Source organism: Melitaea cinxia, chromosome 20, assembly GCF_905220565.1.
Source record: "Melitaea cinxia chromosome 20, ilMelCinx1.1, whole genome shotgun sequence".
Taxonomy (NCBI): Eukaryota; Metazoa; Arthropoda; class Insecta; order Lepidoptera; family Nymphalidae; genus Melitaea; species Melitaea cinxia.
In genome coordinates, this window is record NC_059413.1 from 9168146 (window position 1) to 9184778 (window position 16633).

Below are 16633 nucleotides of genomic sequence, written 5' to 3' on the forward strand. Positions count from 1 at the left end.
AGTTTTACTTCAAAAATTATTTGCTGCTTGAGCTGAAGCAAACTCGATAGATTTTTGTTCCTACCTACATTTTTAACGCCATCTCTTACACTGAGCCAATTTTATGTATGTTTAGAAACGCGGGCTACGTTGACAATGAAAGGACCTTTATCGTCATCGGAGGAAAACTCCAAAATTACTCAAGCACGTGTGTTAACAACAGCTAAGGCAAACGGAATCAAAACAAAATCAAAAAGCAACTATCAAATTATGTTAAATGGGTTTTCAAATAAAGCAATGTTGCCAACTCAAAGTTGTGAACCTCTAAAAAAGGCACTATAGTGACATGATGATGTTTTGTTAATAATATACCAACAAGAATAATAATAATCATCATCATTGGCTTTAGTCCGTCTATTGCAGATGATTTAGACAGTGTCAGACACTTTGTCGCCTAGCATACTCTTTATGAAAACGCAGAGTTTCCTAAGCTCTGCGCCGCCCTCTCGACCTCACTGGCTAGGCCCACAGAAACGACGAGTTATCAAAGATTACTCAAAAAGTAGTTATCAGATCTCAATAAAATTTATATGTGACCACATGACAAACATCAGCTTTTGATTAAATTAAAAATTATTAAAATCGGTACACCCAGTAAAAAGTTATTGCGGATTTTCAAGAGTTTCCCTCGATTTCTCTGGGATCCCATCATCAGATCCTGGTTTCCTTATCATGGTACTAAACTAGGGATATCTTCTTTCCAACAAAAAAAAAAAGAATTATCAAAATCGGTAAACCCAGTAAAAAGTTATTGCAGATTTTCAAGAAGTTCCCTCGATTTCTCTGGGATCCCATCATCAGATCCCGGTTTCTTTATCATAGTAGCAAGCTAGGGATATCTCCTTTCCAACAAAAAAAGAATTATCAAAATCGGTACATCCAGTAGAAAGTTATGCGGTATAATACAACGTAGGTCGACGAAAAAAGCGTCAAGTAAAAACGCATTATTAGATATAACTCGAAAAGTAGTTGTTAGGTGACAAATTTAAATGGGACCAATTGACACACACCACCTTTCGATTAAAAAAAATTGTCGAAATCGGTCCACACAGTCACAAGTTCTGTTGTAACATACATTAAAAAAAATACAGTCGAATTGAGAACCTCCTACTTTTTTGGAAGTCGGTTAAAAATAACAGTAAATAAAACACTTATTTTGTCATTTATAAAGCTTGATTTATTGGTCTTTTTGCTAATAAATTTACTTGTGATTACTTGTGGTGTAATATGTAAGTAAAGGAGTTTTTTTATGTATTACTAATTTAAATTCCTTAAGCGGTAAATAGTACCTACGTAGGTAAGAAGTATCTACGTTACTTTATTTTATAGTCTTATTAAAATATAAAATTTAAAATTTGTATATTAAAAGCTTTGAGAAATATTAAATTAAGTTTTAACTTTTAATAATAACTATAATACAGTTTTCAAGTCAATGAATATTAATAAAGTACATGAAATTTTTTAAAAGCATATCAATTCGAATGAATCAAAATCAAATCAATTCGAACGAAATAAATCACACCAACCTATGATATGACATGTCAAAGTAGATAGATATCATAATTTTTAATTTACAAGAAATAAAAATGACTGTAATCCAATATCAGCTACGATTCATTTACTTGGAAAAATAATTTCTTTGACCAACTATTTAAAAAAATTATGACTGTGATATGTAATTTTTTTAAATGGGTAATAACATAAACGCTATTATCCAGTTGATTTTTTTTTTTTTTTGTAAAACATCTTTTTCCCTAGGTAGAGAATTTCCATAAAGACTGGATCGTTATTCTATTATTAAATCGAAAACTTTTAAGGCTTACTCTTGAGAAAATTGAATTTCAATTATTTTTTTAATCTGTTTAAAATTGAATTATTCGGTTAGCAAAAAATATAATATTATGTTTTCCACGAATACGAAGGAATTCTTTCGAAACTGTGACCGGGTTTCGAAAGTGTTTAAAAAAAATTTCAATGTTGGAAACATAGTTGAAATGCCTAATAACCGATAAAAGGTTAATTATACTAAATTGACCACCTTAGCTATATTACAAATACCTACTAATGACCTTTTCAAACAACTGGTCTTCGATGATTACTGCATTGGACACCCAACCCCAATAAGAAAAATGAAATAGTTGAATGAAGTATTTTATATCTATAATTTCACAAGTTAATATTAAGAATAATTTATCGATATTTAATTAGAATATTAATAATTTTAAATGGAAAAATTCACGAAAGCTATCTTAATGACATGTTATAACATTAACTGCATTGTTGCTATCACCATGTCAGAACTAGCGTTGGCATAGGGTGTTGTGTTTAGATATTTTCACTTCATCTAATCACAAGCTTAAGATCGAAATATAATATGAAAATATTATTAATTAGCAGCAACTGGTCTTGGTAAAGGTAAATCCGCTCCTTCATTAGGATCCTCGTCATCTTCATCATCACAAGCGTCTTCAGGTTCGCCCAGCGCTCTTACAAATTCTGTAATTAATATATTAACAGTATCATAGATTTTGCACGCGATTATGGGAACAGTTTCGATTATTAAAATGTCCCAAATTTTTACACTATCGATCACGATGTAATATTAAAAAAAAAAAAAAAATTGAAAAATTGAGAGTCTATATTTTATTTGTTAACTATAACTTCCGGGCCACATCGGCTCTCACATTATTAAAAGGCTTCTGATGCCCTAGGCTCTTGTTTTGTACATATTATCGTAAGAAATTTTACTTTATACATTTTATCGAAGCTTAATTATTACTTTACAGGAAGTACAGGAAATTTAAAATGATCCCTCAATCAGGTATTGTGTATAAAATTAACAATCTTATTCTATTACACACCCAAGAAATCAATACGCCCGTCACCATCAGAGTCGACCTCCTTTATCATGTCTTCAACTGAAATGTAAAAGCAATTGTAAAGTAAGTTACGACACTTAGTTTATTATTTTAAATCTATATCTTTGATAAAACAGCGTGTACCACAGACTCAGTACAAAAGATGAGATGCAAAATGTGGGCAAAAATAGGTAGATTACTATCGATAAGTTCAGGCCTATATTGTGTTGTTCTTGCGACTGAATAGATTCATCGCTTTGTGTCATGTGCTTATCTATCTATGCTATCTTAGTATATAAACGTAGTAACTTTGTAAATAACACTTGTAATTATTTTATGCAAAATCGGTTTCCTCGTCGCCATCATGTTATTTGTTTAAATAATGAGGTGTAAGGTTACCCTATCATAACTATGTCTATTGTGTATCTTGTTAAAGATAGATAATATTAATTTTATTAAGTGCCAGGCTATAAGGATGAATGTGATCTAAAATGTATCATATCTAATAAATAGTAAGAGATCCAGCATAACGAATATATAGGGTATATATGCTTAATGAAAATGATGCAGTACATACTTATATATCTGATAGGTTGCCTAATGAAATCATGCCGAAATGAAAGAAATGTACTTCAATTACATCGACAAGTAAAAAAACGTAGATAGACGAAAGAATAGTCAAGTAAACACGCGTAATTAAAGATTACTCAAAAAGCAGTTATCAGATCTCGATTAAATTTAAATGGAACTACAAAACAAGCATCAACTTCTGATTAAAATAAAAATCATCAAAATCGGTCCACCCAGTCAAAAGGTCTGAGATAACAAACATAATAAAATACAATCGAATTGAAAACCTCCCCCTTTTTTTGAAAATGTTAATAAAGTCAATAAATTGAGAAGTTAAGTTAGTTCTGTATAAACAGTCCAATGAGAGCCTAAGCACGGATATAATTTACAATAAATGGATAACGAATGAATTTGACGACCCTTTAGCACAACGCGCAGCGCTGGATCGCGGCTGGTGCGCTGGCGGTTGCGGGTTCGATCCCCACACATCGCATGCATTTGTATTGGTCATGTAGGTGTTTGCAGTGGTCTAGGCGTTTGTGCTTTTGTATTATGTGTTTTTCTGGATCTCTGACACAGGATTAAATCCTAGTAGCTGTCGTTAAGTGTGAGGCATTTATTTATATATTATATCTTAGACCATAAAACTTACTCTCTTCTTCTGAGAGATCTTCTCCAAGACACTGCAGTACAGCCCGAAGGTCTGATGCACAAATATACCCTCGGTTATGTTTGTCAAACACCCTGAATGCATCCCGCAGTTCTCTCTCCTCCTGCTCAGCGGAACTTGTTCCTCCGCCCGCCCCTGACATGGACTTGGAGAGGATATTGACGAATTCCTCAAAACTGACGTTTCCGTCACCTGAAAATATAACGACGCACAAATAATAACCGATTCATTGTACTTATAGTAAACGAGTATTTAGTATACCAAACAAGTATAGTCAATTACTTAAGAATTAAGCCCATATTTATAAATAGTCTTATTATAACTTTGGTAATAATAAATAAAATTTATATCGTTAGAGTTCTATAACCATAAATTCAAAAAACCGTAATTCATATTTATTTTCAACTAGCAGACCCGTGCCCACTTCGTTGGGCGTTAATAATTATTTTTGTGATGCAAATATATAGTAAAGTTTTCATCTCGCTCGCATTTCTCCGACTTGATATACTATTATTTTTCACTGATTTTTTTGTTCAATAACAATAAAATATCAATCACACCCAACCCATAAAATAGTACCTACTGTTGTTGTTGTTATTGATTTACATGTATAATGCTTTTTTTATAACTACTTACAACAGAAACAGAACACTATAATGTTCGTCGATTTTAAAAACCCGCCAAATGTGAGTAAGACCGTAACATACAGGTAGGTGAATGGACGGCGAAAAGGATTGAGTAATTGTTACATTATTCGTTTGGTACTCTATAAATTTCTCACCATCGCTATCAACTTCTTGCAACATGTCATGCAATTCTTCTACTCTTGCGAACTGACCCAGACTGCGCATCACGCGGCCCAGTTCCTCCTTCGTTATGGTCCCATCTCCGTCTTTATCGAAGAGGCGGAACGCTTCACGAAATTCTGCCGGTTTGTCACAATTCATTTAAAAAAGTAATACTTATTAAATTTATGTGTTAGAACATTATTTCTGGGATCCATATATATATCGTTTTGGACAAAATTTTAATGATAAATATTCGTCTCAACAAAATAAAATTTAACAATTGGATAATCTAAAATTGTTCGTATAGTGTAATATTGAGGTTACACCTAAATGAAAGCAAGTCAATGATTTTCAAGAATTTGGTATATTTTTTTAGCTATACATAAAATTTATTTACTTTTTTTAAATATTTTCTCTCGTAAGAATATGTAAATATATTATTAATAATAAATAGTATATTATGTTTAATCTCTACGAACACGCAATATAATGTACGTCACGCTAGACTTGATATAGGATTTACGTTGTGCATTTATAATGATTACACTTGCGGTACATAAAACGGTGTACGTCTAAAGAACTATTAAACCATGACCTACTTTGTATTTAAACTTACGTAACTCGGAAAATGGCAACAAGAGAATAACCTAATAAACTATTTTATGGCTCTACCTACCTCTAATTATTAATTTTATTCTTATAATTACATATTGATTAATAAATATTGAAACAATAGGTAACTATGATACTAATATAATGTTTGAGAATATACATACATTGTTGTATTTTTTGCCTATTTAAAGTATTACCTTTCATTTGCGTGCGAGTTATTCCAGTTGTCTCGTCTATTATGGATGCTTTTCTATCAAGCGAGCTGTTTACAGCTGGCTTCAGGAAAGTGACCTGCCGCTGCGTTGGTGTGATGGACCGCTCAGATATCTGACTGAAGTTTTAGGAAAATTTTGGGTTTACATAAAGCATGAAACTAAATAATGTATGAAACAGCGGGAACTTTTTTTTTGTTACACTTTGTCGCCTGTTCCTAAGTAAAACAATAAACAAACGTTTCACACTCCAGGATTTTCTCATGTTTCGGGGGTCGGAAAATGAAATTTAAATGTTCGACCAATAGGGTTCTCCTTAGACAACTGGGTTGGACTGGATATACGCAAAGGCTCTGGTTCGGGTTCGGAAAATTAGTGTAAGACGTTTTGGGTTCTTTTTCGGCTGGCCTTTTGGACTCTGCGTGAAAAAGTCAAGCAAAGCCCTGTATGACTACATATAGGAATGTCTCCATGTACAAGTTCGCGCTAAAACTGGCGTAAACTCATGTGTGTTGCCCATAGTCACCACGCTGGGCAGGCGGGTTGGTGACTGCAGGGCTGGCTTTGTCGCACCGAAGACGCTGCTGCCTGTCTTCGGACTGTGCATTTCAAAGCCAGCAGTTGGATGGTTATTCCGCCATCGCATATCTCGCCGTTCGATTATATTGTATCATAATTTAAATCAAACACTACTGCCTATAGATCATGTCTGATTATAGCTTAGCTTTTTTTTTCAATTAGGCTCTGTTAAGTACTGCGAATCGGGAGAGTACAACTGTTTTTACGTTGGGTTTTTCCACTTTGACTCAACTCAGAGCACAATTGGTAAATACCTGAATGCATGGTAATATTAAAAGCAAAAATAAAAACTTAAACTGAAACCTATTTCCGCGTCTGCTACGCTTTAATGCGGAAATTAAAATCCATCAAGGAATCCGTAATTTAACGATAGCTATGGTGTTCTGAACTTGAAGCCTCGCTTGTATTAAGCTATTACAAATTATTTTTCGATGAAATTAAAAGAAACGGGTAAGACATTTTTGACATCAATTTCCCATATTTTATTTGTACAATAAATATTAATGATTTTCTTTTTTTGGTCTTATAACATTCACACATAGTCGTCTGTTCCTAAGATAAGCAACTTAATACTTGTGTTATATAACAACAGCCGGCTGATATGGCAAAATATTTTTTTTTATAAATATAGATTTATGGGGTCGAAAGTTGGACTTTAACCTCGACATTATGTTCAAAACTGGAAGCTTTTGAAATGTGGATATACAGACGTATGCTCCGAATATCCTGGACTATGAAAATGGCAAATGTTGAGGTTCTGCGTCGAATGAATAAAAGGTTGGAAATAATGAGGATTGTGAAGGAGAGGAAACTGCAGTATTTTAGTCACATAATGAGAGGACACAGATATCGGATTCTTTAGCTTGTGATTCAAGGAAAAGTCGAGGGGAAACGCCGACCTGGCAGAAGAAAAATATCCTGGCTGAAGAACCTCCGTGAATGGTTTAATCTAAGTACTCGTTCTCTCTTCCGTGCTGCAGCTTCGAAGATCTTATGGCCATGATGGTCGCCAACCTTCGTAGAAAAGAGGCACCGTGAGAAGAGAAGATAAATACAGAATCGAACCCACAACCCGCGGAGCAGAAAGCCGAGTCATTACAAATTGCGCGAACGGGCTAGTCAAATCACCATTTATTATAAAAGTAATAATCATTTATCTTCTTCTATCTATCATCTATATATATAAATTAATGTCTGTCTGTATGTCCTTTATAGAATCGTAAACTATACATTTGATCATGTCATGATCTTCAGCAAAGTGTTGTGCATGAGCCCACAAAGATTTCTGAGTTGGTACGACCAAAAAAAAGCGTAGCAACGCGCGCAGGGTACAGCTAGTGGATTATTGTTAAGGGTAACTAAAGGCTTGTAATCTTAAGTCCCTTTCTTACTCATTATGACTTATGACAATATGTGTGCTATATCAATATGCTTTACTCGATTAAGCCTTTTAGACTATGTAAGAGCAAAAGAAATATCCATATGTACTTAGATGTATATGTGAGAAATATTTCATTCCGTCGGGAACAGCAATAAAATTGGGTGTTGGCTGTCGAGATAAAAGTTTTAGAGTTTTAGTCCAAAAATATTTTCGTATCGCAAGTTATCTGTGCTATTTATTGACTAAACACTAAACTAAAGGCTAAGAACATATTAATATTCTACCGCCAGAGCACGGTCAACCAATTCCCTGACCCAATCTCCTTTATGGCATAAACTTAGCATAAATAAAATGGTGGATCTTTACATAAAAATATTTTCGTGTTTCTTTTGTTCTGTTTTCTTCATGTTTACTACAGCGCAAGGCAAATTACATTATGCATTCTATGTTAATATTTGTATATTGTACTAGCTGATCCGAACTTCGTGTCGCCATATTGTTTTCCGTGGAGTATATATATCGGTTTTTTTTTTTAATTTTTTTTTATACAAACATTGTATTGATAATAACGCACACAAGAAAAAAGAATAAATATCCAATTTGTGGCAGGCGTTCGGAACGTCTATGCTTACAATATACATATAAGCGACTGGTTTTATTTATCCCAAAAAGTAGTGATAAGCGGAATTCCAGAGATAGGGCACCCCTTGGGGTATCCGAATCACCCCTATGTATGTTCAGCGATTTTGAATAGTTTTCGAGTTATGAATTTTTTTATATATTTTCCACCTGAACAACTTTAAAAATTTCTAAAAAAAAAATTGAAGACTTTTTAGAATTTTTGTTTTTGTATCTAAATAGTCATGAGCTGTAGCTTCCTGCTTAAAAGATTCAGCTTCTTAAATTTGATGAAAATTGTGAAAATCTAAGTGTAAAGTGAAAATTTTACGTTTTGAGAACTATGACTTCAATTTTCAACTTAGAATTTAAAATCTAAACAGGCGATTTTATGGTTTCTAATTAGGCTTAAAAACTTTTTCAGAGTCTCAGCTTTCATAATCATAAATAAAAAGTTGTACTTAATGGGGCTACTTTTGCTAAAATTTGCCTTCAAAGACATCAAGGTGGAAAATTCTTAAAATTACCAATTTGAATAAAAAAAATTTTTTTGCTCAATTTATTATTCCTTTAAGGTTAAATAGTTTTGTCGGCGCTCTAGCTGGGTCATACGTATAGGATTCGTGCGGAGGAAAATGATAAATCCGTAGACTGAGTGATATGGTTCCAAAACGATGGTGCTCCATGCCACTTTGCAAGAATAGTCAGACAACATTTAACAGAAAGATTTAGAGACAGATGGATCGGCCGTGGAGGGCCCATTGCATGGCCGCCGCGGTCCCCAGACTTGAATCCAATCGATTTCTTTGTCTGGGGATATTATAAAGAAATAGTTTACGCTAAAAACATTAGCAACCTAGCGGATTTAAGACGAAAATTGAGGCAAGCAAAAGAAACAATTAAAAACAACAGAATAGTTATTATTAATAAGTTATTGTTAAAAGAACAATGATTAAATTATACAACATACATTTATTTTTTCTTAGGGAACACACACAAGCAACATTTCAATTAAAATACTACATAAAAAATTACAAGTGTTGAGGTAGTCTATTTCAGAGGTACCTTCCCAGGGCCGGATCTGTCTAAAGGTTTAATAGGTTTAAGCCCAGGGCCCCGCGGATACAAACACCCATTACAAAAAAAAACAATACTTTTTAACCAATGAACAAGATATAAAACTAACATATGATAGGTGCAGGTAAAAAGTCATATCGGCTGGTTCATAAGGAAAAAATTATCAATTCTTTCCATTAACATTTCTAAATTTCTATTTTATTAAAAAAGCGGGTTTGCCAGCTCAGACACACGACTGGAATTTAGTCTTTAAAAACGGTATCCATATCTTTCTTCGAGAGATATTGCACCGATTGCGCGGTCTCAAAAATTAGGTCTCTCAATTTACTTCTCATATTTTTTTTATATCACGAGCCATATATCCATTCTTAAGGAGTGAACTCCAAAAACTTTAAATTTGAAAGAGGTCTCATTCAATGTTAAAATCAGAGAGAGTTCATCAATAAAAATGTATTAATTAGAGTTGAGTTTGTACATTATTACTTATAAAAGTTGTTTGATTTTGTAAATGTGTGTAATTTGTGAATTGCTACATTCATTACAAAGTATTAGTATTCAAAAGTGACGAGAATTGAGGGTAACGATATAATACATCGGTGAACAATATTTTTTAAATTATTTTTCTTTACCTTAACCTACATCACTATAATTAACAGGTCTCTAAATACTATTAGCCCAGGGCACCACAAATTCACGATCCGGCCCTGCACCTTCCTCTATGTATAATTCTATATCTTGTGCCCTACAAGAATTACTAAAAGTAAATTAGAATTCAAACATCTTCTGTCAAATGCTAGTACGTACGAATATTTAAATTCAACCAAAACTCATATTAAATTATTTAAACGGTTGTAAGTATACCATAATTATACTGGCTAAAACGATGACTTAGCTTGTCACATTATGAAACGATTAGCAAAACAAAGTAATTAAAATATAGTGCTGAATTACGGCGTCTTATATTTTAAGAACGTCCTTAATTACTAAATTATTCGTCCTACATTATTCTGTCTCAAACATAGAGACCGCTTACAAAACGTATTTGATTTATTAATTGTTATGGGATTTAATTATATTATTTAGTTAGAATGTGTACAATATACCTACATGCCAACTAAACAATAATCGTACCTAAATCGGATTTTATTTGTCGAAATAAGTAATGTTTGAACAGTGCATACAATAACAATTATTATCCAATAATATACATTTGTTTTATGAGTAATTGATGCTTTAATTATAAAGAACACTGCATTCATAAATACAACGACTAACAAAAACTTGAAAATGAAAACCAGCAAAATTAACAATGAAAATTCTCATAACTAAAAATAACTTAAAGATTATTAAACTACGTTTTTTTCGGATTTTATCGCGGTTTATTAAGTTTTTTAGACACCCGACGTTTGGGATACTTTACAGCAACCATGGTCACGGGAGGACCATGTTATTAAAGTAGATAAAAAAAATAATTAATAATACGTTTAATGTCGTCGTCAGTTTCTTTTATTTTTAGTGACACATTTAAAATGAAGAAAAATTAAGCCTCGCGACACACTGTTAAAGATAAGTAAATAAGATTTAAAAAGTAAAGTAAAATTAAGATTCTTATTGTTACGAAAAGTCTCGATAGGATTGCACGCAACGTGTTGCATAAAACCTATACTCGCTATTCATTATAGGTTTTGATAAAATATGTCGACTATAGTAGGGGAGCTTTAGAGGCCAAATAGGGAATTACTTGAGCAACGTAGATACTATTGGACGTTAAGTAGCGCGAAGAAGGAAATACATACTTAGTCGTAAGGAAAACATTTTATTTATGGTCAGATTGCAAATGCCGATTTGCAAAACAAAAATAAATTATTCTAATGATAAATGATTACTTTCACAATACAAATAAAAATAACCTCGCTCGAGAATTTCTAGGTGATCTTTTTACTTTGGACTTTTTTCACTTTCTAATATCACGCTTAAATTTGACTAATTATTAAATTATTATACACTTTTCTGCATTTACGAGTATTTAATTTGACCTTGCCTTAACCTGACACGCTCGAATTTCCTTAATGATTTATTATCTTTTAACTAATCTGATTGGTTATGCTAGACGCGCGACTTATGTCGTATGGTAGGAGTACTTTATCAAGGTGTGAGTTTTTCCGCGTTATATTAAGTTGCCGCGCTTGAGTTAATCCCAAAATCCCTGCTCGGGCTCCCTTACTACTAGCTTAGGGCTACATCATACAATTCTCCCTAGAGGATATTAGTATGCGCCATTGCGTAGCAAGCATTTGTTCCGGTGGGAGTTATAGTCTTGAGGCGCCTTAGACATCCAAATTAAGTCTCCTGTTAAAAGTAGTAACAGCAGGCACCGTTACGATAACGAATAATAAGTCACGAATCTAAGCTTTATATGCATATATAAATGAATTTGTCTTGTATCCTTTATATAATCTTAAACTATGCGTTTGATCATGTGTCATGATCTTCTGCAAAGTGTTGTATATGCGCCCACAAATGTTTCTGAGTTCGTATGACAAAAAAAAATTAAAAAATCGTAGAAACGCGTATGAAATATTATATCCAATTGCGTTAAAACATTAATTGTTTGCTACGTGTGGGTGGGCAAGGCGAACCTTAGCCCACAGACGGTTAAAGTTCAAAGGTACTGTAAATATTAGGTAGCCCTGGATTTATGAATTAGTGTTAAGCTTCAATTTACGAAAACCGATTAATTGCGGTTACGTAAAATAATACCTCCTTACTAAGTAATACAAAGTGAAAAAATATAGATAACAATAAACTATTTCGTAAAGTTAAGTAATAATATATTATAAAAGTAGGTAGTAAACTTTTTTTTCCCGAAATTCCCTTAAGATCGAGACTAAATCAGCCTAGGCCACGGAGTATAAAAAGTTTAAAAAGTAATTTTGCTATAGCACTTACCTCTCAGAAGGGCTCAAGGCAAAATTGACAGTAGGAGTCCCTCTGCTGTCAGCGCGTGTTTCATCCGGCGGGCCCGGCTCCGTGTTACTTGTTTGTCGAGTCTAGACACAAAATATTTAAATTGATTTCTCTTTCTTTTAATAACTTTTAATATAATTATAATATAGGTATGGTAAATATTATATTAAAAATAAAGATTATTTTTCAAACATTTAATAAACTTTTTTTACGCTGGTACCACCAGGATCATGTCTATGGAGTATTTAGACGAAGTTAAAATATTTTTACTTCGTTATTTATAAAGTTATGCCTTGAAAACATTTTGCAGCTTTGTCTCCAAAGAATCTGTGTTTTACTCTCACAAAATGAAAAGTACAGGCCGCGCTTACTCTTAAACCTCTATGTATATCTATGTTGCAGTCAGAACTCTTAACCAGTCAAAAGTACTATTGACTAGCGAAATCAGTCAAAAGTACTTTTGACTGGACAAGTTGGTCAAAAGTGGTTTTGACTGAAAATTATTGGTTATTAGTACTTTTGACTGCAAATTCGCGGTTAAAAATACTTTTGACTGACGCTCTCCGTCAAAAGTAGTTTTAACTGCAAAAAAGCGTCAGTCAAAAGCACTATTAACTCGTTAGATGTGAATAAATTTAGTCGAATGATCCTGATGAACCATAATAAATTTATGCCCGCGATCTTCTTGCGACTGCATGTCAATCAGACCGACTTGACAGCGGCTGTTCATTTCAGTGTGCAGGATCGGTTTCTAAACCTGACCCATCCTTTTCTTGCTTTTCTTCCTTTGACATACTTCGCACATTGATAAATATATATTAATCATTTCTTTTGTAACATTAGCGTACTTTTTTGCCGTTTCATTCTTAAGTCTGTCGCGACCACCATGCCCTGTAGAAATATGAGCAGCATCAATAATGTCGTAGATTTCCTCAGCCGGCAAAAATATTTGACAGGTTCTGTGTTTGTAACTAATTTTTTTATACCACAAACTTCAATGTGTCAGTCTACTGTACTGTAATGGTGTTTCCTTTTCATTAAATTTCGCATCTTCCACATCCATTGCAAACTTTTCAAATTTTTCTTTTGTCATCACATTGAAATGACTATCTTTCATATCTTCCATCGCTAAAATTCTTTGCAAAAAGCCTTCTTTCTTTTCGTAGTCACTCATTTTTGTTCTAATATCAGCACGTTCTCTACTAATAATGAGTAATATAAAAGTTTCTATGTGCGTTTGTCGTTATTTTTATCGACCACCTTAACTTTTTAAGAGTTTTGACTGATACAACCAGTCAAAATCACTTTTGACGGAATCATTTAGTCAAAAGTACTTTTAACCAGCGCCATTGGGCAAAAGTACTTTTAACTGTTATTTTAGTCAAAAGTATTATTGACTAAAGCAAACGGTCAAAAGTACTTCTGACTGATTTTGCTAGTCAATAGTGCTTTTGACTGCAACATCTATACAATATAAAAGCGAAAGGTCACTCACTCATCACGAAATCTCCGAAACTATAACACTTACAAACTTGATATTTGGCAGTTAGACTCCTTATAGGACGTAGATATCGGCTAAGAACGGATTTTACGAAACTAGACCCCTAAGGGGGTAAGACGGGGGTTGGAAGTTTGTATGACATGAAAGTCCTATGTTTTTGAAGTAAGAGATTTGAAATTTAAAATATATTATGCTCTATAGATGGTGAAGAGGTGCCCAAATAATGCATTGTAATATATATATATATATATATATAAAACAGAAAGGTCACTGACTCACTCATCACGAGAACTCAAAAACCGCTGGATGGTCCATCTATCCAGGATGGACAAAGATGAAAGGCAAGGAGGTAGATTATAGTTAGTAGACGTCCGCTAAGAACGGATTTTGCGATATTCCACCGCTAAGGGGGCTTAATTGGGATTGATAGTTTGTATGAAACATATACAGCAGGATCGGATTAAAGTAAAAATATCCGCAATTGCAACCCTATGTGTTCAAGAAACATTTATATTGATCACTTTTAAGTAGTAAAAAAAAAATTTTTTTACAATATGTCTCCTGTTGTCACGGAGTCATGGAGGAGCATGCGTTACGTTATTCCGTGGCGAGTACGTAGAATCACATAATTGTGTTTGCTCGCAAACGAAAAAAAAAACCGACTTCAATTACATCGACGAGTAATACAACGTAGATCGACGAAATAATAGTCAAGTAACTACGCGTTATCAAAGATTACTCAAAAAGTAGAGATCAAATCTCAATAAAATTTATAGGTGACCACATGACAAACATCAGCTTTCGATTAAATTAAAAATTATCAAATTCGGTACACCCAGCAAAAAGTTATTGCGGATTTTCAAGAGTTTCCCTCGATTTCTCTGGGATTCCATCATCAGATCCTGGTTTCCTTATCACGGTACTAAACTAGGGATATCTTCTTTCCAACAAAAAAAAAGAATTATCAAAATCGGTACACCCAGTAAAAAGTTATTGCGGATTTTCAAGAGTTTCCCTCGATTTCTCTGGGATCCTATCATCAGATCCTAGTTTCATTACCATGGTACCAAACTAGGGATATCTACTTTCCAACAAAAAAAGAAATATCAAAATCGGTACATCCAGTAGAAAGTTATGCGGTATAATACAACGTAGATCGACGAAAAAAGCGTCAAGTAAAAACGCATTATTAGATATAACTCGAAAACTAAAAATAAATTTAAATGGGACCAATTGACACACACCACCTTTCGATTAAAACAAAATTTGTCGAAATAGGTCCACCCGGTCAAAAGTTCTGATGTAACATACATTAAAAAAAAAAAAATTCAGTCGAATTGAGAACCTCCTCCTTTTTTGGAAGTCGGTTAATTAAAAACTAAATTGCATGCAGTACATCGCTACTATACTGATGCAGATGGCCGCTTTCCTTTTTTTACATACATTTTGCTTATTTTTATTTTTTTTGTCTTTTAATTGTTATTTGTAGATTTTATGTGGGTACTTCCTATTATTATTGTTTTTAATTTTACTGTCTTTTATTTCGGTTGTATATTATGTTCATTGTTTCCAATTTAATTATTTGTCATAATATCTATATAGTTATATTTTAATAGAATTGTTATGTTGTGATTTTTATTTTGTGACTTGTCTGTATATCGATGTATGTGTGTGAGTGTGAATAAATGTTTATTATTATTATTATTATATTTTAAACATATTTACACTACAATACTATATTATTACTACATTATTACATACCACAATTCTGACGAATTCAACAACGCGCGCTTCACGTGGACATAGTCGCGGGCAACAGTTAGTGTATTATAAAACAAAGTCCCCAAAAGTGTATGTGATCGATTCCCTCAAAATCTACTGATTTTCATGCGGTTTCACCAATGGAGAGAGGGCTTCAAGAGGAAGGTTTACGGAACGGCTAAGCCAATTTTGATGAGTTTCATTGGAAGTTTGCCGGGTAAACTTTGTGACACACTGATTTCAACGCGGGCGAAGCCGCGGGCACAGCTAGTATTTTTATATAAAAGTTTATATAAAGTTTTAATCACCGAAATATCTGACATGTTTTAAAGACTATTTTTTACCCATATAAATGTATTTGTGAAGCAAAGTAGTGGCGAGAGTATTCAATAACCAAGGCGGTTGTTCTCTTAATCTTAGAACATATTGACCATATTATGCGCATTTAAGACCTAAAATTTAGTACTTACCATAATGCCTTTCAACTGATTCACCAAAGGTGAATCAGCAAAGAAGTTGTTCACCGCGGAGAATATTTTTGTGTGTTCGCTCGACGTTTTACAGCAGGCGTCTCGGCGCCCGCGTATCAGTTTACCTTAAAATACATAATATTATTATTAAAATCATTTTAGGTAATAAGTCACAAAAATAAAAGTCAAAATGATATATCTCAATTTACAAAAATCCATACTTTCGAAGTTTTCGAATAGTTAGATTTATGCTCAGAGGGTAATACAACTTTTCATCCCCACCTTTCAACCCCCATTCATTCATATCACTTTTTTCGCATCTAAAAGTAGCATATTTCCTTTTTCAGGCTCTAGAATATCTGTGTACCAAATTTCATTTAAATTGGTTAGTAGTTTAGGCGTGAAAGCACGACAGACAGAGTTACTTTCCCATTTATAATATTAATAAGGATTAGTAAGGATTGATAAAATAAAAAAAATATTTTTTTTTTATTTATGATTTGCTTGCATAAGGCTTGTTCAAAATGTAA

The 16633-nt window shown here is 33.2% G+C and overlaps 1 protein-coding gene across 1 annotated transcript; it reads right to left on the reverse strand.

Moving 5' to 3' along the window:
• Positions 1–1527: 1527 nt before the first annotated feature.
• LOC123663716 (calmodulin-like) lies at positions 1528–16322 on the reverse strand. The gene is made up of 8 exons (XM_045598382.1): positions 16313–16322; positions 16104–16228; positions 12354–12454; positions 5735–5868; positions 4919–5062; positions 4120–4329; positions 2901–2957; positions 1528–2535 (listed from the first exon to the last, which is right to left on the reverse strand). The coding sequence occupies exons 1-8, from the start codon at positions 16320–16322 to the stop codon at positions 2426–2428; spliced, it is 891 nt and encodes a 296-aa protein (XP_045454338.1). The 3' UTR covers positions 1528–2425.
• Positions 16323–16633: the final 311 nt, after the last annotated feature.

What these genes read in the sequence shown, in the direction of transcription:
- LOC123663716 (XM_045598382.1), bottom strand. An exon ending in AGATCTCTCAGAAGAAGAGA is followed by an intron (nt 2,958 to 4,119) that starts GTAAGTTTTATG and finishes TTTACATTTCAG; the next exon opens with TTGAAGACATGATAAAGGAG. An exon ending in CGGGCGTATTGATTTCTTGG is followed by an intron (nt 2,536 to 2,900) that starts GTGTGTAATAGA and finishes TATTAATTACAG; the next exon opens with AATTTGTAAGAGCGCTGGGC.